The 27,365-nt window shown below is 32.4% G+C and overlaps 2 protein-coding genes and 2 pseudogenes across 6 annotated transcripts in view; 2 read left to right on the top strand and 2 right to left on the bottom strand.

Moving 5' to 3' along the window:
* The window catches only part of LOC124447745, a 46,260-nt pseudogene that overhangs the window by 8,553 nt on the left and 10,342 nt on the right, over positions 1 to 27,365 (top strand).
* On the bottom strand, positions 2,056 to 26,363 carry LOC124447740 (spindle pole body component 110-like). Of its 4 annotated transcripts, XM_046998741.1 has the most exons (9): positions 26,258 to 26,363; positions 25,865 to 25,960; positions 24,940 to 25,502; positions 24,471 to 24,755; positions 8,208 to 8,267; positions 7,739 to 8,035; positions 7,236 to 7,520; positions 3,914 to 4,749; positions 2,056 to 3,853 (listed from the first exon to the last, which is right to left on the bottom strand). In XM_046998741.1, coding segments are annotated over exons 2-8 (2,301 nt in total). In that variant the 5' UTR covers positions 25,867 to 25,960; positions 26,258 to 26,363; the 3' UTR covers positions 2,056 to 3,853; positions 3,914 to 3,940. The 4 variants fall into 4 exon arrangements, with proteins under 4 accessions (XP_046854697.1, XP_046854695.1, XP_046854699.1 ...); XM_046998739.1 differs by having other exon boundaries at positions 2,056 to 4,749; XM_046998743.1 differs by lacking the exon at positions 3,914 to 4,749 and having other exon boundaries at positions 2,056 to 2,895.
* On the top strand, positions 14,916 to 19,942 carry LOC124447752 (annotated as a pseudogene).
* Positions 20,510 to 27,365, bottom strand: part of LOC124447735 (serine/threonine-protein kinase/endoribonuclease IRE1-like) — a 35,356-nt gene continuing 28,500 nt past the window's right edge. Inside the window, exons 8-9 of one of the 2 annotated variants that reach the window (XM_046998728.1) lie at positions 22,753 to 23,450; positions 20,510 to 22,676 (exon numbers count right to left, since the gene is read on the bottom strand). In XM_046998728.1, the coding sequence (XP_046854684.1) occupies positions 22,071 to 22,676; positions 22,753 to 23,450 (1,304 nt within the window). In that variant the 3' untranslated portion in view covers positions 20,510 to 22,070. Of the gene's footprint in view, positions 22,685 to 22,752; positions 23,451 to 27,365 lie in introns of both variants that reach the window. The other variant, XM_046998731.1, reaches the window with a different exon arrangement.

Genomic DNA, 27,365 nt, shown 5'->3' with positions numbered 1-27,365 from the left:
TAAAAAACAGACATTTGACTTGAAGAATATTTACACCAAATACGAAGCAATCTCCTTTGAAAGAAATTTATTATAATTTATTATAATATATTAATATTAATTTTATTTCTCTAAGAAGGAAACGATAGGAAAAATATTTTGTCATCATGAACAATTTTTTGTATTATCGTACTTTCATGCAAATATAGTGTACATTATCTTTTACTTAATGATTAAGTATGTGGTGAGGTGCTCATAATGTTTCTGTTTTGTTTTATAGAATGGAACGCTTAAAATAATTGGTCGAAAAAATGTATTTTCAAGTTGTCGCAGGTTTATAAAACATAAATGATAGCAACCATTATATATTTTGTTTTTTTATTTATCTTATTTGTGATTGTGTCTTTTAGGGCGAATATATTTCTCCTGATAAAATTGAAAATGTTTACATCAAATGTCCTTTCGTCGCTCAAGCTTTTGTACACGGTTCTAGTCTTAAGGTACTGGGGCGAGTTGTTCTGCATGGCTGTGAACTTTTGCTTGAAATTTTGATTTGATTCTTAATTTTGAGATTTGGATTTGCTATAAAAATTACGATATCTTTTGCTTACTGCTGAGATCAAAATTCGTCTCAATTCACTAACTTTCTTATGGGTTGAGATTTGAAATAAAAATTGCTCTTGATTTGCCAGTCAGGAAACGTGTTTGTTCAGTAAAATTGATGAAAATGCACTCGCATTTGTTTGGAATATTCATTCGCTTAAAATGTTTGGCTTTGATTTTTTTGATAAAGATAAAATTGAATTTATGATTTTTTGTTTGCAATGTAGCATAATGTAATCTTTCCAATACTTAGTCATTTCTAGTTGGAATCATTGTTCCTGATGAAGAAATTCTTACAAAATGGGTCGAAGACAATAACATAAACAAATGTTTTGAGGAATTATGTCAGGATACGGTACTACATTAACATAGAAATTCCACATGTTTTTCATTGCATTCAAACGCTTGTACTTTCTATTACTTCAAACTTCAGGCCGTCAATGTCATGATTCTGAATGACATCATCTCCAGAGGAAAGGAAGCAAAGTTGGCATCGTTTGAACAGGTTTTTACTCCATAATTTTCTTCTGTAGTTTTATTTAACCTCATCTTATTTCTGTCATTATTTCAGGTCAAAGGAATTCATCTTCATTCGCAACTATTCACTCCAGAGAATGGATTACTAACTCCAACACTTAAATCCAAACGATTTACTTTAGCGAAAAGATTTAATGATGAAATTGATCGTTTGTATGAAAAATTGGAGAAGATTCCAGCCAAGCCGAAAGTTTAAGGCTCATGTCTGTTTTAGTTAGTTTATAGTTTAGTTTGATCGCTTAATTCTTCCGGGTAAAAATACATTGAAGACAAGGGTTTTAAAACCTGTTGGTCTTTTAATAGAATTTTAAACGTCAAATTATATAAAATACAAATAATATAACGAATAAAGAGCGACTGCAGAGCACATTCTTTAATGAAGGTGGTATGGTTATTGACCATTGAATCCTGGAAAGTTGTTTGCTAGTAGGGGATGTGTTTACAAAATTCAATATGGAAGCAAAATTATTTGAGGGGGGATATAAGTGCACAGTCCCCCTCGGTCCCTGATAAATGCATAGTGATACTTTGAAAGCATGGAACTGGGTTTAGGAAAGATTAATTTGATTAAGACCTAGACCGTGTCGCATCGAGGGTAGTTCAAAATAAATGATAGAAGCTTATTTTGAATTCAAAAGACTTTTTTAACAACATTAAAAGTTTATGAAGAATATTTGAGACTGAAATAATCCCAATAGGATTCGCTCCAGAGTATGGAAATAGATTATAATGTATCCTGACCATCTATAGATCCGCCACTAGATCTAAATATTGTCAAACTAAAAATGTGTCGATGACTTGCAATATTATTCATGTCATGCACTTTAAGTAGCAATTTTTACTACTAAAGCAATTTCTAGGAACATTGCAAATCTTGAGGTGCTTATGTTGAAAATATATTTATTGGATAAATACAAAATAAAAAAGAAAACATTATTTCCAGTAGATTTGAGGTTGATACTTTATTCAATATCCTTCTTAATCCACTAAATAAATTGTCTACAAAATGCTAAAAGATTATTACATGGCTAAACACTTGTTGCTATAAAAAGTTCCAGTCATTTAGATGAACTTTATGCAAACATCATAAAAAATAATGTAATTTATGACCAGTTAATGTTTGGATTACTTTGACTTACAACAACATTTTTTTATCTTAACTGACATCTACAATTTCTAAATTAAGGTCTGTTTATGAATGGAGAGACGAAACCTGAAGCTTGTTTAAACGAAATGTTTTATTTATTTTTGTAGGGGTAGAGTAGCAATCTTTGATAATTTTCTGTTTAAAGACAAGTCTGTGATGTAATATCAGCTTTTCATATTTTTTTGTCGGAAATGAAGAATGATTTACGTGTCGAAAAACATTTCGTCTTTGGTAGGATCCAAACTGTTGTTTGGTAAGTGACAAAGACTCGTCAAGTTCTCTCTCACCTTTCATATAAACATGGCTCTTATAGTATTGTTTATTTATACTACAAATATCTAGAATTATATCAACAAGTAAATGATTACATTTATGGCAATGTTCACTGATTAATTTGATGTTGAAGATTGTCGTTAAGATGACTTTTTTCAATACGACGGGTGGGTTAAGTCGTAGTGGGTGATATTTGATTTGAATAAGATTATTTTTTTCACTTAATGTCCACGGGTTCTCAGAACGAAATGACTCATTAACATCAATAACATCAATAATTGTCTCAAAACGATTTTCTAAACATTGCTATAAATTGTTAAAAAGTGTAAAAAAGGTAGTTTTTTCATTATGTTTTTCTGAAATAGAACCACAAATTTACATGTTTACACAACTTATAACATTTCTATCTCTAAATTATCAACTTTCCCCAATCTCTAAGATCAAGAATTCTCAACTATTACACAACACAGTTGTGTTATCTTCACAAAAAGTTTGATTTTAAGATGACGTACTTAAGCAAATTTTTTTAAAATTATTGAAAAAGGCAGAAAATTTAAGAAACTTAGGAACTGGGGCCGGTTGCACGAAGCCTGGATAGCGTTGTCCATTGGATAGCAATTTTTTTAACTCTTATAAAACGTTTTGAAAAGCAATAATTATAAGATTCCTAATAAGCAATCACTGAAATAAAACATTGTTTTTAAGATTACGGAATTTCTTTGTCGTAAAAAAATATAAACATCTTTTTTACAAGTTTGAAAATTTATGCTGTCCAATGGATAACGCTATCCAAGGTTTGTGCAACCGGCCTTAGATGATCAAGTTATCAACAACTTTGCAGGTTGATGATTTAGGCGTGGAGTATGGAGGGAGGCATATTTTCACAATTCAATATACTGCAAACATTTGTGGACTTAGCCAGCAGAAAAATCTTAATTTCAAAATATACGTTCATAAAAATGTGAAGGTATGTTTTGAAATTTGAATAAGTCAACAAATAAGTTGATATAATTTATCTACATTTGCCTCTGACCTCAAAATATTAATTTCGTTTGTATGACTGTGCTACCCCCCGATAAAGAAGCTGGCTTTCTCAATAACCCTCACTTATCAAGTTGGTGAAGATGCGATTATGAAAATTCGTTTAGCAAATTTTTCCTTGTCTATTTTGTTTAGAAAAAAATCGATGCTTCGATGGAGGCGTAGATTATAGTTATTATGCATAAAAATAAATGAAATGAGTTTTTATGACAAAAGTTTTCATTTCTTGTAACATCTCAACGATGCAGCCCTGGACCTTCAAAATAATTTCAGCTGACATTTCACATTGTCGGTGGTACTGTCGACTTCATTTTCACCATTAGTGAAATTAACAACACACATAAATTACAAGCTACATTGTTAAACCATTTCATCGTCACTTTCATTACTTTCAGATTGCGAAGATTCACTATAATTGACATAATCGTCATTATCACTTTCACTACTTTCATATTGCCAAAATTCACTATCAATGCAACAATCGTCATTATCACTGTTTGTAAAAGGTGCGAAGTCGCTAACATACAAATTATAAGGTAGATTGTAATCCTTGCCTGACCAATCCTTTAAACCGCGAATAACGAGAAAATTGATTTTACCATTTGGTTGAATACAAGTTATTTTGTAATCAGTAAGTTTAAAAATTTTAACTGAAGTATCAGCTTTAAAGTATGTTACAAATTTCCATTGAATCAGATCAAACATGCACAAGTAACCTGCAATATCTTGAAACAAAACATATTTGTTTCTTCCCATAAAATAGCAACATTTAACCATGCATGAATGCTCAAATTGAGATGCTTTTTGAGATGCTTTTTCAGGAGCACTTAGGAACTCATAAAAAATTATTCTATTTTCTACACAACAAGCTAACATTTTGTCGTCAGACGACAGAATACAATGGCTACACTTCTCCTGTTTACTACCTAATTGAAATGAACGCGTGGTTGGTTCACTGGCTTTATTTTTATCATAGTTGTATATCCAAATTGATGTTCCTTTACACAAGATGATTATGCGGTTATTCATCGAAGAACAACAAGTGTCTACTTCTATCAAATAATTTTCAGGAAGGAAACGCTTTAAATCTTTGTTTTTCACAAACCAGACGTAAATTGTTTGACGACGAGAATTCTTGTTATTGGTGCAAAATAGAATCAAGGACGAGTCTGGAGAAAACAACACAAAATGAAAATCTGATTCACCATTCTTCAGTTTATGAATTACTTCAGAAGTGGAGAAAGAGGAATCGGCGGGAAAAATTTTAAGTTCAGAATTAGAAAATTTTACAAAATACCGTCCATCATAAGATAATGTGCATTTATTTGCATCAAATATCTCTAACTTGGAAAAGTCTACGTTGTCTTTATGAAAGTTTGAGTTGACGAACTTCAAAAAATCTGCAGGAAAGTCATGTAAAGAAATCGTTTTTTCTTCGCCATTCGATCGAAATACAAACTTCTCAGCTATACAAAGCAAAGGGGAAACACTTTCAAAATGCTTGTTGCTATCCAAAAACCAAGCGAAAAGATTTTTTCTATTATTGTAAATGATAGCGTTGTTATTATGCGTAAAACCAAATATATCTGACTTTCCTTCCATAACACCATGGAGCTTGAAGCTATCATAGCTAGTCTCAGCAGTATCGTCCTTAAGGTGAACCTCGTCATGATCTTGAGAATGATCAAATTTGAACAAATCAACTTGATATTCATGTTTAAGAAGCAACCAATTTTTGTCACTAGACAAACAAACTACATCGCCCCAAATCAGATTATGTAAAGATATTGGCATGTTGTGAATGAAAACGGAGTCTTCCCTTACAATCGATACTCTATCTTTGAGAAGCCCAAAACGACGATTCAAATTAGATGGCCAAACCATATTTCCCTCGAAGGGCCTATGTTTCTGAAAGTAAATCCCCTGGTCGAAGATTTTTACATTAGATTTATCTGCATTAAAATAATGTACCAAGAAACGTTGGAGAAATTCTTTTGGAGACAATTCAAGGTAGAACATGTGATAAAGAGTATATGAGAAAAAATGCCATATGTAGAAAAAAGAATTCAGTTTCCATTGATTATTAAGATCGCTTTCACACATGAGCTTGAACACATGATCCCCTGTTTTGACATCCCAGATTTGGTGTTTGGAAGAAGTGGGATATTTCTCAGGAGTGACGGAAAATATACATTCATCATCAGGTCGACATTCAACATTTTCCGCTCTTACCGCTATGTAATTTACATGTTCATGTTCAACAAAAGAAGCCCAGTTATAAAATGTATCAGTTTGTGGAAATTGAGTTTTCTCAACTGTCATTCTCTCGTCTACCGAAAACCAGAATCTTAATGTCCCAAAAAATATCCATTTGTCGTCAGGAGAGAATGCTAAGCAATGAATCTTGTCTACGTTTAACTGAAAGGGACCAAATTTTTGTTGAAAAAAAGATGTTTCAAACAGATAAAGAACGTTTTCTTTTCCTCCTGCCAACAAAACTGTCGTTTTCAAGAATAGACTGTAGTTCCTTAATAGTTTGTTTTTCATCTTCTTTTAACTCAATATTTCCAATTGCAAAGTGAATGTCATTTAAAAGGGGAAAAATACCTGATGTACAGCTTCGTATTCGTCGTTGGAGAAACTGAGAGTTAGTAAAACACTGAAAAAATATTCTCGACAATTCAGAGTTTTCAGTTGAAAGATGAAATAGATAACGAAACTCAATTTTGAGGATGTAACAGACAACGGAATTTTCATCTGAGTCATTGAATGGTAGTCCATTCTTCAGGAATGATGTCAAAAGTTCGATAACAATTTCCTTAAAGAAAATTTGTGCTTCTGTTTTATCTATTACGAGCTTTCGCGAAGCGCGCTCTTTATCAGAGAGCCAGTCAGATATAAGATTGTGAAGAAACGTGAAATTTTTTTTATCACAAGAAAAAAACAGTGATATAGCATCAAATACTTCTTGTTCGTCAAGATCTAAATTATATTTTTTTAAAAGAAATGGAATAAACGAATTAGGAAGAGGTGAAGGAGCAACCACTGCACAACCTAACAATTTTTTATAGAAATCTTTTCCAACTTTCTGATGAATACGTTTAAAGTTATTAAGAAAGTAACCATCAATATCTTGTGGGCATTTTTCAAGATCCGTTTCAGATGAATCTTTGAGAGTTTTGACAAGATAATGTGCAAACAAAAACATTCCTTTACATTTTTTTGTAATTTCTTTTGCAGAAAATGATTTACCTGTGAAGTCGACTTGATTTTCAAAAAGTTTGAATATCTTGTTCATGTTTTCATAAGCCTTAGCATTATTCGCATCTCCTGAACAAATCTTTACACATGGATTGTAATTTTTCAAAGTAAATTGCGTGTAATCTACTGGACGTGTTGTTATAAAGAAAAGTAGCCATTGTGGAAGTTGGGGAAAACGAAAGTTACCACATCAAAAATTCATTTTTCGAATCATAATCTGCCTCATCTAAAGCATCGATCACAATGAGAGTTTTTGAAAAAGTCTTAAGATTACTTAGTGGTTCTTCGAAAAACTTAGTAAAAAGTTCTTGAACGCCTAGTTTTGTATCGCTTAGTCGTTTTTGTATTCCAGACATCCCTCCCAATAATTTCAAATAATCAGGAAAATGTTTACCTAACTGATAAGCAACACTGGCCAGGAGAGATCTTGGATCACGACGTGTACCATCATAATGTCTACAAAAGAATGTTGCTCCTAACTTCCCATCATCCTTAGCGCGTTGAGCGATAGCAGCTGACATAACTGTTTTACCAACTCCAGCATCTCCCATAAATACAAAAGCTCTTGATTCTCCAGGTTTTTCGAACCAGGCAGAGAAATCTTCGATCAACCATTTTCTTGTTTCTGGATCGAATTTTTGGTAGTGGAAATCGATATCGCTGTCACAAATGGCAAAATCTATGAAAATACAATCATAAAGTTAGTTTTATTTGAAAGACATCTCGCCTTCGTTCTTTAATGCATTTCTATATATAGCACTAATGGTTTGGTGTTAACATTTTGCAAATCGTTCACATTTTTTCAATAGCTTAGTTTGCTTGGGATTTTTAATAGTGTGTTTTGTGATGTTTAATTTATAAATCTGCACTTGAAATTTAGTTGTTCTAATAATATACCATTAATTTTGCTTTGATGAAGTTGATCAACTTTGTCGTTAACTTTCTCTACGTCGTCTTTAACTTTCTCTACGTCGTCTTTAACTTTCTCTACTGTGTCTTTAACTTTCTCTAATTCGTCTTCAAGTTTCTCAATACGTCTTTTTAACTGATCAATGCATTTGTCAAGCGTATCTTGCGCTAACTTTTTGTACTCTTGGTTTTCAAATTTCATTTCTTCAACTTCTTCTCGAAGTCTGTTAATGTGATCTTTTAACACTTCACATAAAGTGCGATCAATTGTTTGCAATGTCAAAGCTGTAAAATGTAATTAAAATGGTGTTGATAAAATATATTAAATATACGATATACCGATACACCGGTATTGCTGGGATGTTTTGGATGAAGATGTTATAACTAATTTTTTGTTACATACGTTCTGCAAAACGTTAATAAAACCCACTCAATGATACAACAATGAAAAATATACCTTGATCTTTCCAATGATTTATATCATTCAAAACTTCATCTTCAGTTGCTAAACACAATTCTTTCACAAGTTTCTTCACATTGTCGATTTTCTTTTGAAAATCTGTTTCGTTCCATTCCTTAAAATTGCAGTGACCCCAAGAATTTCTATTTTCTCTAACAATTTTTGCTGCATTCTGGATCAGGTTGGAAAAAATTGGCATCGTTTCTAGTAACCTAAGCACTGGTGATGCGTCACAACTGTTGTAACTGTTAAAAAACTTTGCCATGTCACTTCGAAGGAAAAGTTTTCCAAAGTCGACATGTGACTTAACTTCATAGTTAAATTTCCTCTTATCCTTTGTTTCATTATTGTTGATATTTTTATAATGTAGATCGTGGGGGGAATATTTTGATAAAGGAAAGTTGTGAATCTTTTGAACATGAATATTATGATATTGCTTTAGTGCATTATACTCATTTAAAATATTCTCTTCCAGGTAAGGTCGAACAGCTGGGATCAAAACATGATTAAGTACGATTCCATAAACACACCATCGTATTTCATCGTCATTTAACGGCGTTGCCCTATAACGATCGTCATTAATTATTGAGGGAAAATTGGAATACATGCACATAAATTGCCCTATAGTGATACATATGATTGACAGACACTTAACTATAAAAGAATATTAGCTAGCACGTGATAAGGACAATGTATGTGTGTACTTCATGTAGAGGCGTATTAAAAGAAACTAGACAAGGAGCTATATTTCTTGAGTTATCACAATAAATTTAAAAATGTTTTATTTAGAAAGCGTAAAACCCAGAAAAGTATTGTTAGACAAGATCATTTAATTTGATCCAAGTTCATCATAATATAATATTATATAAGCAAATGATGGCGCAAATGTGTTATTACAGTTGATTTTTATTAATTCACCTTTAGATAAAACGGTAAGTTATGAGAAATTCAAAAATTTGCGACGCATTAATTGAAATTAAGGCAACTTACATTTTTTCATTTCATCAAACTTCATTAATGATTATTTCTCCATAAACTTTAAATGCCATAACAAATAACCATCTCCGTCGTGAAGTTAAAATTTACCTGTGAACATTCAAGGTAGCCAGTTCATTAACAATATAGACTTAACAACAACCAGGACAAGCAGACAATTTTAAGTAATACAAAATAAAACAAATTCCGAAAACGGACATCTCGTTTTCTTGATATTCAAGATAATACAAGAGTTTGAAACAAAAGATGGTGTAATATTTCGTCTTTATTCCAAGGACATCATCAGACTAATGTTTTTATATAGACTTATTTATTTTGTTTTATATAGACTTAAGGCTGAAACACACTAGGCAGTCGCTTTGGTCGCGCGTCTAAAACTACCGCTTTACATGGTTACTAAGCTAGGAGCGTAGTCGCGTCATCCATTGAGTTCTATAATAACTGGAGCGGCTAAGTGGACTGGGACCAGTGAACTCCATATATATATATATCTGGAATGATAACGACAATACATTTTATAGATATAAAATTGAAGCCAAAGTCCTAGTCTCTTGCGCGGTTTGTACGTCAGTTCCAGTCCTTCAAAGTAGAATATTCACGCGATTTGTACGTCAGTTTCATTCCCCTGAGTGCCAAACATACACGGCCAATATAAATTTGAATACAAATTGCAAAAGCATAAACATATAAACAACATCACGACAAACAACACACGAGGCCAACTCCTCGCAAAAGGTTATTTTTTACAGCTGAAACTTTATATAGTGAGTTCGTTGTAACTTACAACTTGTAACGAGGAAAAGCCAACTGAAAATTACATTGTTTGCTAAAAAGACAATACAATAGAAAATATGACGAGAAAATATTCAAGCATAAATTTTTCTTTCGTCGGAAGGTAAACTTTCAAACGGTGTCAGACAGTGTTTGTCTTTTTTGTCATTTAAGTGGATGTAAAGATCTGTTTTTCCGAATAAAAAAGAAACTTGAATATCCAGTTTCATAAAAAATATTGAGTCTATAACTCGCATTTTTACTTTTTACAGAGCGATTGTATTTTTCATCGATTTTGATAGTGCTTGAAACTTGAAATACTAAATGGTTGTCATCTCGATATCAATAATTGAATATCCTTAAAGACTTTGATATGTTTTAAAGGAAAACCGCAGCGTAAGAGCAGATCGACTAAGTTCACCTCATCTTGCTTCTCGATTTATCACTTTGATTCACTTTCCGTGAACCTTTTCATTCCAAAAATTTCGTTATTTTTACGCTCTGATCAAGATCCGAACTCTACCATTACCAAGGGACAAATGATTTAAAAAAATTAAAATGAACACGCGAGGACTAGAGCCTGACGTGTGATGACGAATGATGACAACAAATATTTTTTTGGCTTCAATTTTTGGCTTCGGTTATCATTCCAGTTATTCAAATGTCGAGTTCACTGACTGGGACCTGACGCCAAAAAAATGGCGGCCAATGGACCTATTTCCGCTGAAACGATCGCTTTGCAGAAAAATTATATTCTCGACCTCCCCCTGATGTCTATAGCAAATTATACAGCATTTTTCAAAAACAAACACGATATCTTTTTTTGGCATTTCTTTTAAAATGCCAACACTTCAATCATTCAATTATTGGATATCGTAGTGTCTACAAAAAGGAACATGTCGCTTTCACAGGTGAGATATTTGTTTTGTTTGTTCATCAAAAATTGAAAAGCAATTGAACTTGAAGCGTGAGCGATAAAATCCGACTGATGTTTTCCTGTTTTTCTTTTTAGATATCAACATATTTTTCCACTTATTCGTTAATGTGTGAAACCGTAAATATGTTTGACGCGAAAAGAAAATTCTTCTCTTTTTACTCAGTAGGCAGATACTATGAAGAAACGATCACCCTCAAAGTGAACCCATGAAGTAGAGCAGAGTTTGTTCAATCAATTTGACAACATGAAGAGATTATCGGATAGCAAAATGTTTCTGGAAAATGCAGCTGTTTCAGTACCAACACTATTTCATAGATCACTTTATGAAGACAATTGGAAGATGTTATTAACCAGACAGAATCTAACTGCAAAATGATAAGGCTGAATACAAACAAAGGTAAATGATTTACAGATTTCCCTGTCCAACAGTTATTTGAACTTGGACTAATTCTATGGATGGAGATAATGGATTTAATAAAGATGCCTTGAAATGTCATGTAAAAAGGTCATAAAGTTTGTGCTTGTGTCAATATTGATACTGAGATTAATGATGACTTGCTGCAACTGTACAATCCAGTGTGTTTTTTACAACTAAATTGTAAAATCATGTCACATCTCTTTGGTAAATTATTTTAGTAGAATGCTGTTTGAATGTTTCTTATATGTAATGCAACCCATATTGAAGCATTAAAGATTCAGTGATGAAAACTTCAGTGCTATATATTTCTTTTTAATTTCAGTTTTTGCTGTAAAAATACTTTGAGCTCATTTACCTAATAAAGTACAGAATGGACATTTGCCATTTGCTTTATTTTCCCTTCATTAAACCAGAGAAATGTTTTGTTTTTTCCAAGTTTTTCTTCAGTTTTCTGCTCCTTAATTCATTTTATAATGTCAATGAAATACAGGTAGTACAGCTTAATAACTCTATAATTTCTGAAAAGCTGTTAAGCTTCTAGCATTAAAGAGCACAAAATGTGTTTAATTCATTTGGTTTTATTGCCTTATTTTTACATGTGTACATGCACTTCATCATTCTTGTATAGACAACACCAGATGTTGCATACTTAGAGGGAAACATCCCATAACAACTGGTATTAAATATGGGTATAAAATTTATTATTGAAGTGAAAGCTGTATTAGTCGATCAAATTTTGAACTCACATGGCTAATACATAAAAAAGAGAAAAAGAAGAGAAGTATTAAATTCACAATTGTGTATTCATGTTTTCAAGTGTTATAAACACTATTGTAATTTAAGTGTTTTAATTATTTGCATTTTTGCCATTTCACAATCATTACTACGAAATCAAATATGCTACAACTTGACAAGTATTTGATGCAGTTCTTGTTCAGAAGACCACAAAAATCTCAAAGGTTCTCATGATTTGTATACCATATCTTTTTCATTATTCATTTACGAAACGCGAGATGCATGTACAAAAACCAATCCTACAATTGTTGCGAAAAAGGCCGTCACATGAAAGAAAGCAAAAAACTAATGAGTACAAATGGGCTAACATTTCTCTCGTGATCTGTGGGAGATAAAATTTGATATATTTTGTTTCGTGCAGACTACAAACTTTGATCGAGCAAATCACTAAACGACAGATACGACGCGCACATCTGCATTCATATGTGGCCAACAAATAGTTCGTTCGTTAAAAAAGGCATCCGTCGTAGAAGCCGACAACTGGCAACCACAGTAGACTCGCTTTCATGAATTTTATGTTTTTACAGTGATTTTCATCATAAAATTGCTTGCCAAATATGCGAAAAACACATATAATTTTTCCTCACTTTTTCTCAAGGGGGGAGAGAGAACTTGCGAGATTTTCGGAAAAGCAGTCAATTTCGGTTAATCTCAGCGGTAATGGAAAAAATCCTCCATTTTTTTGGCGTCAGCCGCTAATTAAAGCCGCGCTTGAGATAACCGCTCCAGTTATTATAGAACTCAATGGCGTCATCTAGTCGCATTGAAAGTTCAACATGTTGAACTTTTGATATTGGTCGTTTAAGTCGCTTTACACTGATTTGCCAATAGATAAAATTTAACTTCCTAAATGCATATCATATTCCCTGTTATAAGCATCATACGAAATTTATAAATTATACCTTGGAAAACGAAGGCAATATATAGTGAATTCACATTGAAATCTTACAGTTTTTATATGACTTGTAGAATAGGGACAATAGAAGCTACAAACTGGAACCCTAATGCACAACCTAAATGCACAGAATAAGATTGTCCACGATATACGCGTAACGGCGTGTTTTAACTGGTTTGTTCTCTTTTCTCCACATAGTAGTTTGTACTGAGTAAATATTCATATATTAGTAGCTATAATAAAGGCAAAAATAAAAAGTTTAAGTGATGTCTGTGTGTGTAACAAACAGAAATCTTCGCCATGTTAAATAAACGCAACGGTAAAAGACGCGATGGTCACTGCATGTGTGTTTCTGGCGTTCAATCAAGTGACGCGTGCGCATCAATTCGCTTTGGACGCACGACTAAAGCCACTGTCTAGTGTGTTTTAGCCTTTAGACATTACAACAATAATTTAGTATAGAAATACAACATGTTTAGCACAATTTAGCACAATTTACACATAGTTAGCACAATTTACAACCATTGAGAGACAAAAACAACTATATTGTATTTGATGAACATAAGACAAAGAGAATTTGTATTTTATATTACATCTTGGACATCTCAGACGACAATTAACCGTTGTGTGATTATATTCTTTAATTAGTTTTAAAGAGAGAGAAAAGAAACTAGAAATTTAAGAAATTCATCAAAATATATCTTAACTTGTAACGTACCTTTATTGAACTTTATATTTCAGTAATTTCACAGAATCCCCAATGACTTCAATTAGATATTCGAATAGACAATATTTTGTCGAGATTTTGATCTTATCCCGCTATCCGTGTTTAACCGAAGGAGAATGTTCTCTTTCTATTGTACATAGTTTCTATTTTCCTAATGAGCGCTTTGCTCACGAACATAGACAGAATCATAAAACAGTCATGTGCTCTTTTAGAAGGCGGAACAAAAAACGTAAGTACATTGGTCACGTGACTAATAATCTAGTGATGTCATTTCCTTTTAACAGAAACAAATGAATACCCCCTCCCCCCATTTAACATTCTATTGTAAATGAATCAAGGGACATTCAGCGCGGGGACTTGCCTCGTGTGTTTATTGCACATGTGAAATAAAACTATTTTCACTTTCCCATCCCTAGCAAAGCAGTGTACAATACCTTCCATTAGCAAATGTAATAAATATTTTATTGTTGAATGTATTTTCTCTATTTGAATAGGAATATCCTGGTGCAAAAAGATCTCTGTTTTCAGAAGAGTTGGGGGTGTCATATCAAGGAATTACTACTGTTTATGAAGCATATGAGAAAGGAACTCAAATTTCTGGTGAATTAATTTTTGTGTTTAGTTATTTTTGTAAGTTATTTGATGAAGTATTCATTTATTAATGCACTCTACAGGTGACCAGCCATATCTTGGTACGATAGTTAATGGGAAATATTCATGGTTAACACACAATCAGGTAGTTCTCATATTTACTACAAACTATATCTATAGTGCCTGAAGTCCTTATGAGTTATAGTTTGACCAAATTTTAGGTGCATCAAAAAGCATATGCTCTAGCATCTGGGATAATGGAACTTGGCTATAAACCATCAACTGAAATCACATTTGGCATTTATGCTGTAAACAAATTGGAGGTTTCATACATTATGATTTTTGACTTAGATTGGTCATATTTTGATCTGTAATGTTTTATTTTATTTTTAGTGGATGTTAATGGACAGAGGCTGTGTTATGTTTTCCTTTGTATCCGTTCCACTGTATGAGAGTTTAGGTGTTGAAGCATGTATCTAACATCATTAACCATGGTATGTTTACTAAGAATGTTGGAGTTACTATGGTGATTAAGAAACATCTGTCGATGACACTTGATTTCAAATTATATTCAGCTGAGTTATCATTAGTTGTGTGTGATGAGAACAAGCTGCCAATATTATTGGAGTCAGCTCATCAATGTCCTAAACTCAAGCATATTATAAAAATTGGTGATGTGACAAAGGACGAGAGAGAAAACTTTAAAAAACTTGGAATAACTGTAAAGTAATTTGAAGATGTTATGGTAAGAATTCTTTGTTGGATTTGGTTAATTAAGTACAAGAATTTGTCATGCTTGATGATTTGTGCTCATTTCTTATTTTTTAGTTAATGGGTTACTGGAATCCTTGGAAAATGTCTGTATGTCATCTTTTTCTGGGCGATTTTTCCTTCTTTCTTTTAAAAATTATGTATTTGTTGAAAATAATGGGATTTTGTGGTGATTTATTTCAGCCTGATAAACCTGATGATGTTTACACAATTTGTTTCACAAGTGGTACCACGGGTAAGATTTATGTGTAGTTTTACCTTGGGACAGATGAAAGTAGACAGTAATTATTTCAGCCTGATAAACCTGATGATGTTTACACAATTTGTTTCACAAGTGGTACCACGGGTAAGATTTATGTGTAGTTTTACCTTGGGACAGATGAAAGTAGACAGTAATTATTTCAGCCTGATAAACCTGATGATGTTTACACAATTTGTTTCACAAGTGGTACCACGGGTAAGATTTATGTGTAGTTTTACCTTGGGACGGATGAAAGTAGGGAGTAATTATTTCAGCCTGCTAAACCTGACGATGTTTACACAATTTGTTTCACAAGTGGTACCACGGGTAAGATTTATGTGTAGTTTTACCTTGGGACAGATGAAATTAGGCATTAATTTGCTATCGCCAGGAGCTACACGGTTATGAGAGCACCTGCAAAAAGCAAAGTCATTTTTTCTAAAGAAATAAAGCCTTCATTTGATGAAACAACATGTTCGTAACGATTCGTCATTGCAAGAAAATCGTTGTAGAAAATATATTTCGTTTAAAGCGCTTTTGCTAAAACATTGTATGTAAATATTAGCATTTTTGTAAATAATTATTTTTTTGTGTATTTTTCTAAATATGTTAGTTGGGGGGAGGGGTGGAGAGGGTTGCCGCGAATCTTTGATCCGCCCCTGATTTAAGAGTCGTACCCCCAGGTAATTCTCTTGTGTAGTTTCACCAGTGGTACGTATATTGAACTTTGGTTATGACGTTTATTTTTAGGGCAACCAAAGGGAGTGATGTTGAGCAACAAGAACATGATATCCTGCCTCGCTGCAACTTTTATACATTTTGAGAAGGTTTAGTAAAATGAAGATAGTATCTTTGCTGTGTTCTTTTGTTTCAATTTCTCCATACTTTCGTCTTTAGAATGGCTACCCAGTGGATTCAAGCTCTGTTCACATATCCTATCTTCCGCTTCCTCACATGTACGAGAGACTTGTTATGGTAACTGAAAAATATTTTACTTCCTGGTTTAAGTTGTACTTTTAAGCTACAGATTTTTGTACTACGCCGTCGTCATTTGTAGATGATTATTTGCTGTGCTGGAGGTCAAGCTGGGTTCTTTCGTGGTGATGTGAAACTTCTTTTGGATGACATCCAGTTATTGAGGTAATTCTCTTGAAATTCATTCACTTGTTGTGGATCAATGTAAATCAAACAATATGATGTGTGATTAATTTTTTAGGCCTACATTCTTCGCTTCAGTTCCTCGTTTGTTAAACCGTCTTTACGATAAGGTTATTCAATGTAGACAATCGTTGTTTGTTTGTGTGAAAGATTTGTTGTGCTCATTTGTCTGTGATTTTAATTCTGCAGGTTATATCAAATATTGAAAGTAGCAGTGGCTTAAAAAAATGGCTGTTTTACAAGGCTTTTGAGTCGAAGAGAGCGGACTTGAAAAAGTATTCAATAGTGAATGAAATAGCTTTAAGACCATTATGAAAGTCTAAATATATTTATTTTCACTGTAGAGGTCAAATCTCCAAAAATACTTTGTGGGACAAAATAGTTTTTCACAAAATTCAGGTGCGAAACGGACAGGCTGTTACGTCACTGGTGACTACCTGTTACGTCACCAGTTAAGGCCGTTTACTTAACTGGTGGGGGCTTGCTTCGTCACAGGTAAGAGCCCGTTACGTCACCGGTGAGGCCCCGTTACGTCAACATTTTATACTCGTAAAACACTTCATTCGTTTCATTAAAAAAGCTTTTATCATGTTTCAAGGATATTGAGATCAGTGATTTTTCTTATATTTCCCGCTAATTGTTTTACTCTCACCTGGCTAATGAATTGTAAATTACATTTCGCTGCACTGGGCACTCGCCGTCATTCTTTCGGGGGACTGGTATTGAAACTAACTGACAACTTTCTTCTTTACAGGCAATTTTAGGTGGAAATGTAAATGTCATTCTCACAGGTGCTGCTCCTATTGATGGTAAAGTTTTAGAGTTTTTAAGAGTCGTTCTTGGATGTTTGGTTCGTATTTATTTATGACATCACGTTTCAACTGTGTTACCATGGTTACATCTTAGTTCTCTTTGTATTAAGATTTTTGAAGGTTATGGTCAGACTGAGTCTACAGCACTTGTTTCTCTGACAAATAAACTTGATCTTTCACCAGGTACTACGTATTTCCGTGGGAACACTTCTGCGGTACTTCATTTAAAATGTAATATTGTAAACGTTGAGAAAGTCAATATTAAGACATCAAGACCTAAGTAAGGTTGCCTGGGGCCTGGGTCTGAATAGTTGATTTGAAGTGTTTTGTCATCTTTTATTTATGTACAATGAACTATAATATCCTAGAAAATGAGCTAAAAGCGAACACTTAATGTTCATCTCTATTGTTAGATTGTCACAATTACCTATAAACCCCATTCATATTATCTACGTAGGTACCAGGCCCTGCAGTTGATAGCGCTATTATTGTAGTCATGTCCAGGTTTTGTAATCATTTCTAATTAATAATGGTACAATGTTTTCCTAAGTATTTTACACAATATAGAGTGAATAACTCACTAGGAATTTTTCAACATATTTTATCCATCTGTATACTTATAAGTGACCCTATCTTATACATGTCTATACCAACAGGTGACTATATTTTATCCATGTATGTACCTATAGGTCACGTTGGATCACCTAGTGCCTGTAACTATGTGAAACTTGTTGATGTACCAGAAATGAACTATTTTACTTCAAACAATCAAGGCGAAGTAACGAATCTTGTTTTTATTTTCTACTTTGCTAATGTTATGTTACGATTGTGCATTGAAAGAATGATTTTTGTTTTAAGATATGTGTCTATGGTCCAAATGTCTTCAAGGGATATCTTAAAATCCTGACAAAACATCTGAAATGTTAGATGATGATGGCTGGTTGCATACAGGTGATGTAGGAGAATGGAAACAGGTCAGTTGAAGTTACATAGTAGCAAAGGATGTAAAATAATGTTTTTTTGTTGTTATCGAAATTAATGTGGGAAAAATGACGTTAACTGGTTGTTAATTTTTGCTAAGACATTATCTGTAAGCGAATTCAGGAAGATGATAACTAAAAAACAGACATTTGACTTCAAGAATTTTTACACCAAATACGAAGCAAGTTCCTTCGAAAGAAATTTATTATAATTTATTATAATGTATTAATATTAATTTCATTTCTCTAAGAAGGAAACGATAGGAAAAATATTTTGTCATCATAAACAATTTTTTTTGTATTATCTTACTTTCATGCAAATAGAGTGTACATTATCTTTTACTTAATGATTAAGTATGTGGTGAGGTGCTCATAATGTTTCTGTTTTTGTTTTATAGAATGGAACGCTTAAAATAATTGGTCGAAAAAAATGTATTTTCAAGTTGTCGCAGGTTTATAAAACATAAATGATAGCAACCATTATATATTTTGTTGTTTTTATTTATCTTATTTGTGATTGTGTCTTTTAGGGCGAATATATTTCTCCTGATAAAATTGAAAATGTTTACATCAAATGTCCTTTCGTCGCTCAAGCTTTTGTGCACGGTTCTAGTCTTAAGGTACTGGGGCGAGTTGTTCTGCATGGCTGTGAACTTTTGCTTGGAATTTTGATTTGATTCTTAATTTTTGAGATTTGGATTTGCTATAAAAAATTACGATATCTTTTGCTTACTGCTGAGATCTAAATTTGTCTCAATTCACTAACTTTCTTATGGGTTGAGATTTGAAATAAAAAATTGCTCTTGATTTGCCAGTCAGGGAACGCGTTTGTTCAGTAAAAATTTATGAAAATATACTTGCGTTTATTTGCAATATTCATTAGCTTAAAATGTTTGGCTTTGATTTTTTTGATAAAAATATGAATGAATTTATGATTTCTTGTTTGCAATCTAGCATAATGTAATCTTTCCAATATTTAGTCATTTCTTGTTGGAATCATTGTTCCTGATGAAGAAATTCTTACAAAATGGGCCGAAGACAATAACATAAACAAATGTTTTGAGGAATTATGTCAGGATACGGTACTACATTAACATAGAAATTCCACATGTTTTTCATTGCATTCAAACGCTTGTACTTTCTATTACTTCAAACTTCAGGCCGTCAATGACATGATTCTGAATGACATCATCTCCAGAGGAAAGGAAGCAAAGTTGGCGTCGTTTGAACAGGTTTTTACTCGATAATTTTCTTCTGTAGTTTTATTTCACCTCATCTTATTTCTGTCATTATTTCAGGTCAAAGGAATTCATCTTCATTCGCAACTATTTACTCCAGATAATGGATTACTAACTCCAACACTTAAGTCCAAACGATTTACGTTAGCGAAAAGATTTAATGATGAAATTGATCGTTTGTATGAAAAATTGGAGAAGATTCCAGCTAAGCCGAAACTTTAAGGCTCGTGGCTGTTTTAGATCGTTTATAGTTTTGTTTGATCGCTTGATTCTTCAGGGTAAAAATATATTGAAGACAAGGGTTTAAAAACTTGTTGCTCTTAAAATAGAATTTTAACGTCAAATTATATAAAATACAAATAATATAACGAATAAAGAGCGACTGGGGAGCATATTCTTTAATGGAGGTGCTATGGTTATTGACCACTGAATCGTAGAAAGTTGTTTGCTAGTAAGGGATTTGGCTACAAAATTCAAAATGGAAGCAAATTATTTCGGGAGGGGGGATATAACTGCACAGTCCCCCTCGGTCCTTGATAAATGCATAATAATACTTTGGAAGCATGGAACTAGGTTTAGGAAAGATTAAATTGATTAAGACCTAGACCGTGTCTCATTGAGGGTAGTTCAAAATAAATTATAGAAGCTCATTTTCAATTCGAAAGACTTTTTTAATAACATTAAATGTTTATAAATACTATTTAAGAATAAAATAATCCCAGTAGGATTCGCTCCAGAGTATTTTAAAATGGAAATAGATTGTAATGTATTCTGACCATCCATAGATCCGCCACTGGACCTAAATATTGTCGAACTAAAAATGTACGATGACTTGAATATTATTTATGTTATGCACTTTAAGTAGCAATTTTTACTACTAAAGCAATTTCTAGGAACATTGCAAATCTTGAGGTGCTTATGTTGAAAATATATTTATTTGATAAATACAAAATAAAAAAGAAAACATTATTTCCAGTAGATTTGAGGTTGATACTTTATTTAATATCCTTCTTAATCCACTAAATAAATTGTCTACAAAATGCTAAGAGATTATTACATGGCTAAACACTAGTTGCTATAAAAAGTTCCAGTCATTTAGATGAACTTTATGCAAACATCATAAAAAATAATGCAATTTATGACCAGTTAATGTTTAGATTACTTTTACTTACAACAACATTTTATATCTTAACTGACATCTACAATTTCTAAAATAAGGTCTGTTTATGAATGGAGAGACGAAACCTGAGGCTTGTTTAAACGAAACGTTTTATTTATTTTGGTAGGGTAGCAATATTTGATAATTTTCTGTTTAAAGGAAAGTGTGGGATGTAATTTCAGCGTTTCATATTTTTTTGACAAAGGTAAGTGTATCACCTTTTATATAAACATGGTTCTTATAGTATTGTTTATTTATTCTACAAATATCTAGAATTATATCAACAAGTAAATGATTACATTTACAGCAATGTTCACTGATTAATTTGATGTTGAAGATTGTCGTTAAGATGACTTTTTTCAATACGACGGGTGGGTTAGGTCGTAGTGGGTGATATTTGATTTGAATAAGATTATTTTTTTCACTTAATGTCCACGGGTTCTCAGAACAAAATGACTCTTTAACATCAATAACATCAATAATTGTCTCAAAACGATTTTCTAAACATTGCTATAAATTGTTAAAAAATGTAAAAAAGGTACTTTTTTCATTATGTTTTTCTGAAATAGAAACACAAATAATAAACTAGGTCTCAACTCTCAACAATCATCTAAAAACAATTTTCTAAGCATTACCATAAATTCTTAAAAAGTGAATGAAAGCTAGTTCTTATATTGCTATAGTTTTCTGAAATTAAAAAGCGCAAAAAATAGAAGAAAAAAGTATCAACGACAGGTGACGTCCTTGACGGTAGTCATCAACAGTTTGGGAAGATATCTTTTCAACGGGAGACAAATATCTAATAATCTATACAATTCGACATCCGCTAACATTTGCGAATTTTAACAAGCAAAAAAACTTTAATTTTATGAGTATGCTCTCTCAGTTATTAAGCTGCCTATATGAACAACTTCAGTTATAAAATATTGAAAGATATATGCTTAAAAAATCATTTAATAAATTTTTCTTGGATACTCTGCCTTTCAAAACGGTCGATGTTTTAATTCCACATTGAAAAGAATGTTTGAAAACAAGATTTTATTCATATCGGTTTTTCGTTAAGAAAACAAAGTCCAACCAATCTTTTCACATCATAACGATACAGCCTTAAACCTTCAAATTTATTAAATTTAAGGTTTCACATTTTCCTTTATTCACGAAAGCAAGAATATTTGAGCAAGTTAACAATTTTGTACATCAGTAATGACCACGTGATTTATCATCCTTTACTTTGGATTGTAAAATCTCACTGTCATTGTAGGTGAAATTAATTAATTACGTTATAGCAGTTACTGGGGTTACGTATTATCCAAGTTGGTTGTAAAAAGTTTTTTCACTTTTTATCTATGAAGGATTAAAGTTGAAAATGTTCTAGAGTTCTTGATTGTTTTTCAATTCATCGCCTAACCTGATGGCTGCGTGCACCCGAACAGGGAGATTGGGGAATGTTTTGAGAAAATAGTTCTTGTGATTGCCAATCTTATAAAATGGTTCTGGTTGTGGTCTTGGCCGTGGTTGATCGTACCGATGTTTGTTAACATTTCGAATAAGTCTTAAGCATTCTGTCCAAGAAGATCCATAATCACGAATTATTCCATAGGTCACGCTCGTTCTAAAATAATCATACACATCAACATCCATTTGACTTTTCCAATCTAAGAATTCTCTATTCAATTGTTGAATGGCAATAGAGTTGGGATCGTTTTTCTTAATCAGCGCTTCGTTTGTAACTTCACATAATAAGTCAAATTTCTCGTCGTCTGACATAAAAAATGGGTGTTTCAATGCCTCATTGGCTGATGGCCTTTTTTCTGGTTGATGTTTTAACATCCATGACAGAAGATCTTTCAGTGCTTCATCTTTGATTTCGTCCAAGCCAACAGGGTTTCCATTCACCATATTGATCAATCTATACACATTTATTCCAAAAGGATGTTTCCCTTTTGTTGCAACATAATAGGCCACCATTCCTGCGTTCTAAAATGATAGAGAACAACATGTCACAAAAGTGAATTTATACATAATTTCGAAATGGTATCATTTCTACACCTACATATACATCTGACTCTTTTTTGTAATGTGCTTTTTCAAATAAGTCTCCGTCTAAAATATATGATTCTGGAGCAATCCAGTCCTCAGTTCCCACGTTAGGAAAGCTTATAAATGTTTTGGCGCCAGGTTCCAATATTCGACTAATGCCAAAGTCAGCTAACATAAAATTGCTGTTTGAGTCACGGAGAATATTGGAAGGCTTCACATCCTTGTGAAGAATAGGACGTTGGCAGCTGTGAAGATCAGCCAATCCTTGCAAAATTTGTCTGAGAATCTTAGGGAGAATTTTTTGAAGATCATTCAAAGTAGAAGACTTGACAAAACTCTCCAATGATTCTTCGCATAAGTCTAATATTAAATAAACAAAGTCCGTGCCTGTACCATCTTCAAAGTAGGAATAATTTACGACATATTTTGACTTCTTTACGTTGGATTGATTTAAAATTTTCTTTTCTTGATGTGCATACCTGATCCAGTGATATCGGAATATTCGTTTCACTGCCTTACCGTAACCATCCTCTCCCAGTCCAAGATAAACACGGGTGTCATTACTTCCTTCGCCGATGCAGAACTCATCTGAGAAAATTACACGTACATTGCCCAGAAGTTCAATCTCGTCATTGTGATCACACAATTTTAACAAAAGGTTTTTATGTTTTGTCGATTCACCCGAGTATTTCCACTCTTGTAACTGCAATTCTGAAAATGACATAAAAATTTTACATTTAGGGGCTGACTTGAAAATAATCAAATACAGAAGAATGACTTATGTTCTCACAATGCACGGCAAGGTAAATGTCACCTTGCTAAGATTGTACATAAACTACGTACTGCGCATGTTCGTAATCAGCCTTAAAATGTTTCCAATTTCAGGAATTTAACTATCCCGACATCTCGAGTTGAATTTGTAGCTATAATATAATTATGGGGGTTTTCTTACTTTTAAGGATTTTTGGTTTTAAAATATTTTTCTTGATAAAATTAATCGCTTAATAAACGATTTTGCGAAAAATATTAAGGATTCTTTTATATTCGTTTGTACCATGCATTCGAACCGTGAAAACCCATTGACGGGTATAGTAGATCACATTGGAAATTGACAAGTCATCTCTTGTCTTGAAGCGTCAAAGTGTTGCAAAGTATTACAAGCAGGCACTTCTTCCTTCCATCATTGAGTCTCCTTATGTACTTTTCTCTCAATGAGAAGCTTATCTTGACCTTCTAGTATCTGTCTCAACTCTGCTGAATTGGCAGCACACAGCTCTCTTTCTTTTTCAAATTCATCTACATCTTCGTTACCATTATAACTATATAACTATAACTGTAAGTATTACATTTGCTGACTACATTTTTACCTACCACTACTTTATAATCACTGATCTCTATAAGATTATATCCTCTACATAAGATGTAATTCACTTTTTTTTCTACTTCCGCTCTTTTATTACACCCCATGTTCTTGTTTTTTTTTTTCGGAAGGGACTCGATCATATAATAATTAAAGTAATGCAATGCATTTAGCTAAAATTTATCTGCACTAAAAAAACTTTAACAACATTTCATTTGTTGTATTTAGAGAAAGCTTCATACCTTGTTCTGTGCTTGGGTGAGGCTGGTTTATTGCAATGGATGTTTGACGTTTTGTTGATTTTTGCACAATTTGTAAAATTTGCTGAATTCCGTCGTTTGTTTGTTTTTGTTGATCTTCAAGTTCATCAACTTTTTCGTTTGTTACTTTTTGTTTATCTTCAAGTTCATCTACTTTTTCTTTTGTTTCTTTTTGTTTATCTTTAATTTCATCAACTTTTTCGTTTGTTTCATGTACAGTTCTTTTAATCTGCAAAGTTTCTTTCATGAAATGCGAAAACCTGTTAAGCGTCTCTCGCAATAGCTTTTTGCAATCTTCATTTTCGAATTTCATTTCCTCAATTTCATTTGAAAGATTGTTAATGTGCTCCTCTAATTCTTCGCGTAAAGCACGGTCGTTTGTCCACAATGTCAAAGCTATAAAACAAATTTAAAATGTAAATGATGGAAAATAATTTGAAATTCAAAATTTATGTCTTTGTGAAAGGCCGATATTAGCAGGATATATTTTGTTAAAGCTTCAAAAGCTATTTTTATGTTACATACATTGTGTAGATTATTCAAGAAAATCAACACGATGATATAATAATTATAAATATACCTTGATTTTTCCAATAATTTATAACATTCAAAACTTCATCTTCAGTTGCTAAACACAATTCTTTCACAAGTTTCTTCATATTGTCGATTTTCTTTAGAAAATCTGTTTCGTTCCATTCCTCAAAATTACAGTGACCCCAAGAATTTCTATTTTCTCTAACGATTTTTGCCGCATTCTGGACCAGGCTGGAAAAAATTGGGATCCTTTCTAGTAAATTAAGCACTGCTGATGCGTCACAACTGTTGTAACTGTTAAACTTTGCCATGTGGTTTTGAAGGAACAGTTTTCCAAAGTCGACATGTGACTTAACTTCATAGTTAAATTTATTCTTATCCTTTGTTTTATTATTGTTGATATTTTTATAATGTAGATCGCGAAGGGAATATTTTGTTGAAGGAAATATGTGAGTTGTTTGAACATCAATCTTATGAATTTTCTTTAATCCATTATACTCATTTAAAATATTATTTTCCAGGTAAGGTCGAACAGCTGGGATCAAAACATTATTAAGTACGATTCCATAAACACACCATCGTTTTTGATCGTCATTTAACATCGTTGCCCTATAACAATCGTCATCAATTATTGAGGAAAATTGGAATATATGCACAAAAATTGTCCGTTAGTGATACATATGATTGACAGACACTTAACTAAAAAAGAATATTAGCTAGCACGTGATAAGGACAATGTATGTGTGTACTTCAAGCAGAGGCATATTAAGAAAGCGTAAAACTCAGAAATGTATTGTTGGACAAGATCATTTAATTTGATCCAAGTTCATCATAATATAATATTATATAAGCAAATGATGGTGCAAATGTGTTATTACAGTTGATTTTTATTAATTCACCCTTAGATAAAATGATAAGTTATGAGAAATTCAAAAATTTGCGACGCATTAATTGAAATTAAGACAACTTACATTTTTTCATTTCATCAAACTTCATTAATGATTATTTCTCCATAAACTTTAAGTGCCATAACGAATAACCATCTCCGTCGTGAAGTTTAAATTTACCTGTGAACATTCAAGGTAGCCATTTCATTAACAATATAGACTTGACATTACATCAATAATTTAGCGTAGAAATACAACATGAAGTTAGCACAATTTACAACCATTGAGAGGCAAAAAGAACTTTATTGTATTTGATGAACATAAGTCAAAGAGAATTTGTATTTTATATCACGTCTTGGACATCACAGACGACAATTAACCGTTGTGTGATTATATTGTTTAATCGGTTTTAAAGAGAGAGAAAAGAAACTAGAAATTTAAGAAATTCATCAAAATATATCTTAACTTGTAACGTACCTTTATTGAACTTTATATTTCACAGATCTCGTTACAAAAATCTTGTTAGTTAAAGGAATGTTCAATAATGAACAGTGTTTCCTACGTGGCAGTATGCATAAATTATTATGATAATGTCAAAAATCAGTGGGAGATAACTCAACAAAGCCATACTACAAAAGAAAAATTTTTTACATTCATGATCGTTCTGTGATAGAGGATAGAGACATTTTTGAATTATTTTTGCATAATAATAAACTTTTGCAAAAAAACTGATGTGCATCACGTCAATATCTTAGTGCGGGAATATCTCTAAATGAAAGATGATTGATGAACAGGGAAAGAAAGTTTTCCGAAAATTTAATTTACCACAGAAGAACGAGTTTCAATAAACTCATTTATTTACCGACAATTATTATCTCGTTAATACACTTCATCAACGAATATTAATCAAATGCCATTTAATTTACTGTACTATTTTGAAGGCTTTAATGGATCATGGAAAAGTTTAAAAGTTGATTTAAAGTTCAACCACAAATTGTTTCCTATTTTATGTTGTAAAGATTTATTTGCGCGCTATCCTTCCAGTTTTTGCACGTTTTCTGACAGCATTTTTTTGCATTGGAGTTTGGAAAAAGTTTTCAATTCTCTCTCGACTGCTAATACTTATAACCATTTCCTTTTTGTCTTCTTTTTGATCTCGTATCAGCCTGTTTCAACCTTCTCATAATAATAGATGTGGTTACGTAAATTCTTCTCATTCTGGTGCTTCTTGCCTTAAAAATTATAGACAAATTTGCAAATCTGATGCAAGTGTCTGTATCCAGGATTTATCATCGTGTAAAATCATTGAGTAAAATATTGGACAGAAATTAAAGCAGACAATCGTAGGACATTATCTATGATAGCCATGTCATCATTCTTATGTAATCTTATTTTTCTACTCATGTTAAGGCAATGACTTCAATGAGATATTCGAATAGACAATATTTTGTCGAGATTTTGATCTTATCCCGTTATTCGTGTTTAACCGAAGGAGAATGTTCTCTTTCTTTTGTATAAAGTTTCTATTTTCCTAATGAGCGGTTTGCTAATCATTATTCATCATGTTAGATTTAAGCCTAGGCCA

This window comes from Xenia sp. Carnegie-2017, unplaced genomic scaffold (genome assembly GCF_021976095.1).
Source record: "Xenia sp. Carnegie-2017 unplaced genomic scaffold, XeniaSp_v1 HiC_scaffold_23, whole genome shotgun sequence".
NCBI lineage: Eukaryota > Metazoa > Cnidaria > Anthozoa > Malacalcyonacea > Xeniidae > Xenia > Xenia sp. Carnegie-2017.
The sequence above is the reverse complement of the archived record's forward strand: the minus strand, read 5'-3'. Positions and strand labels throughout refer to the sequence as shown.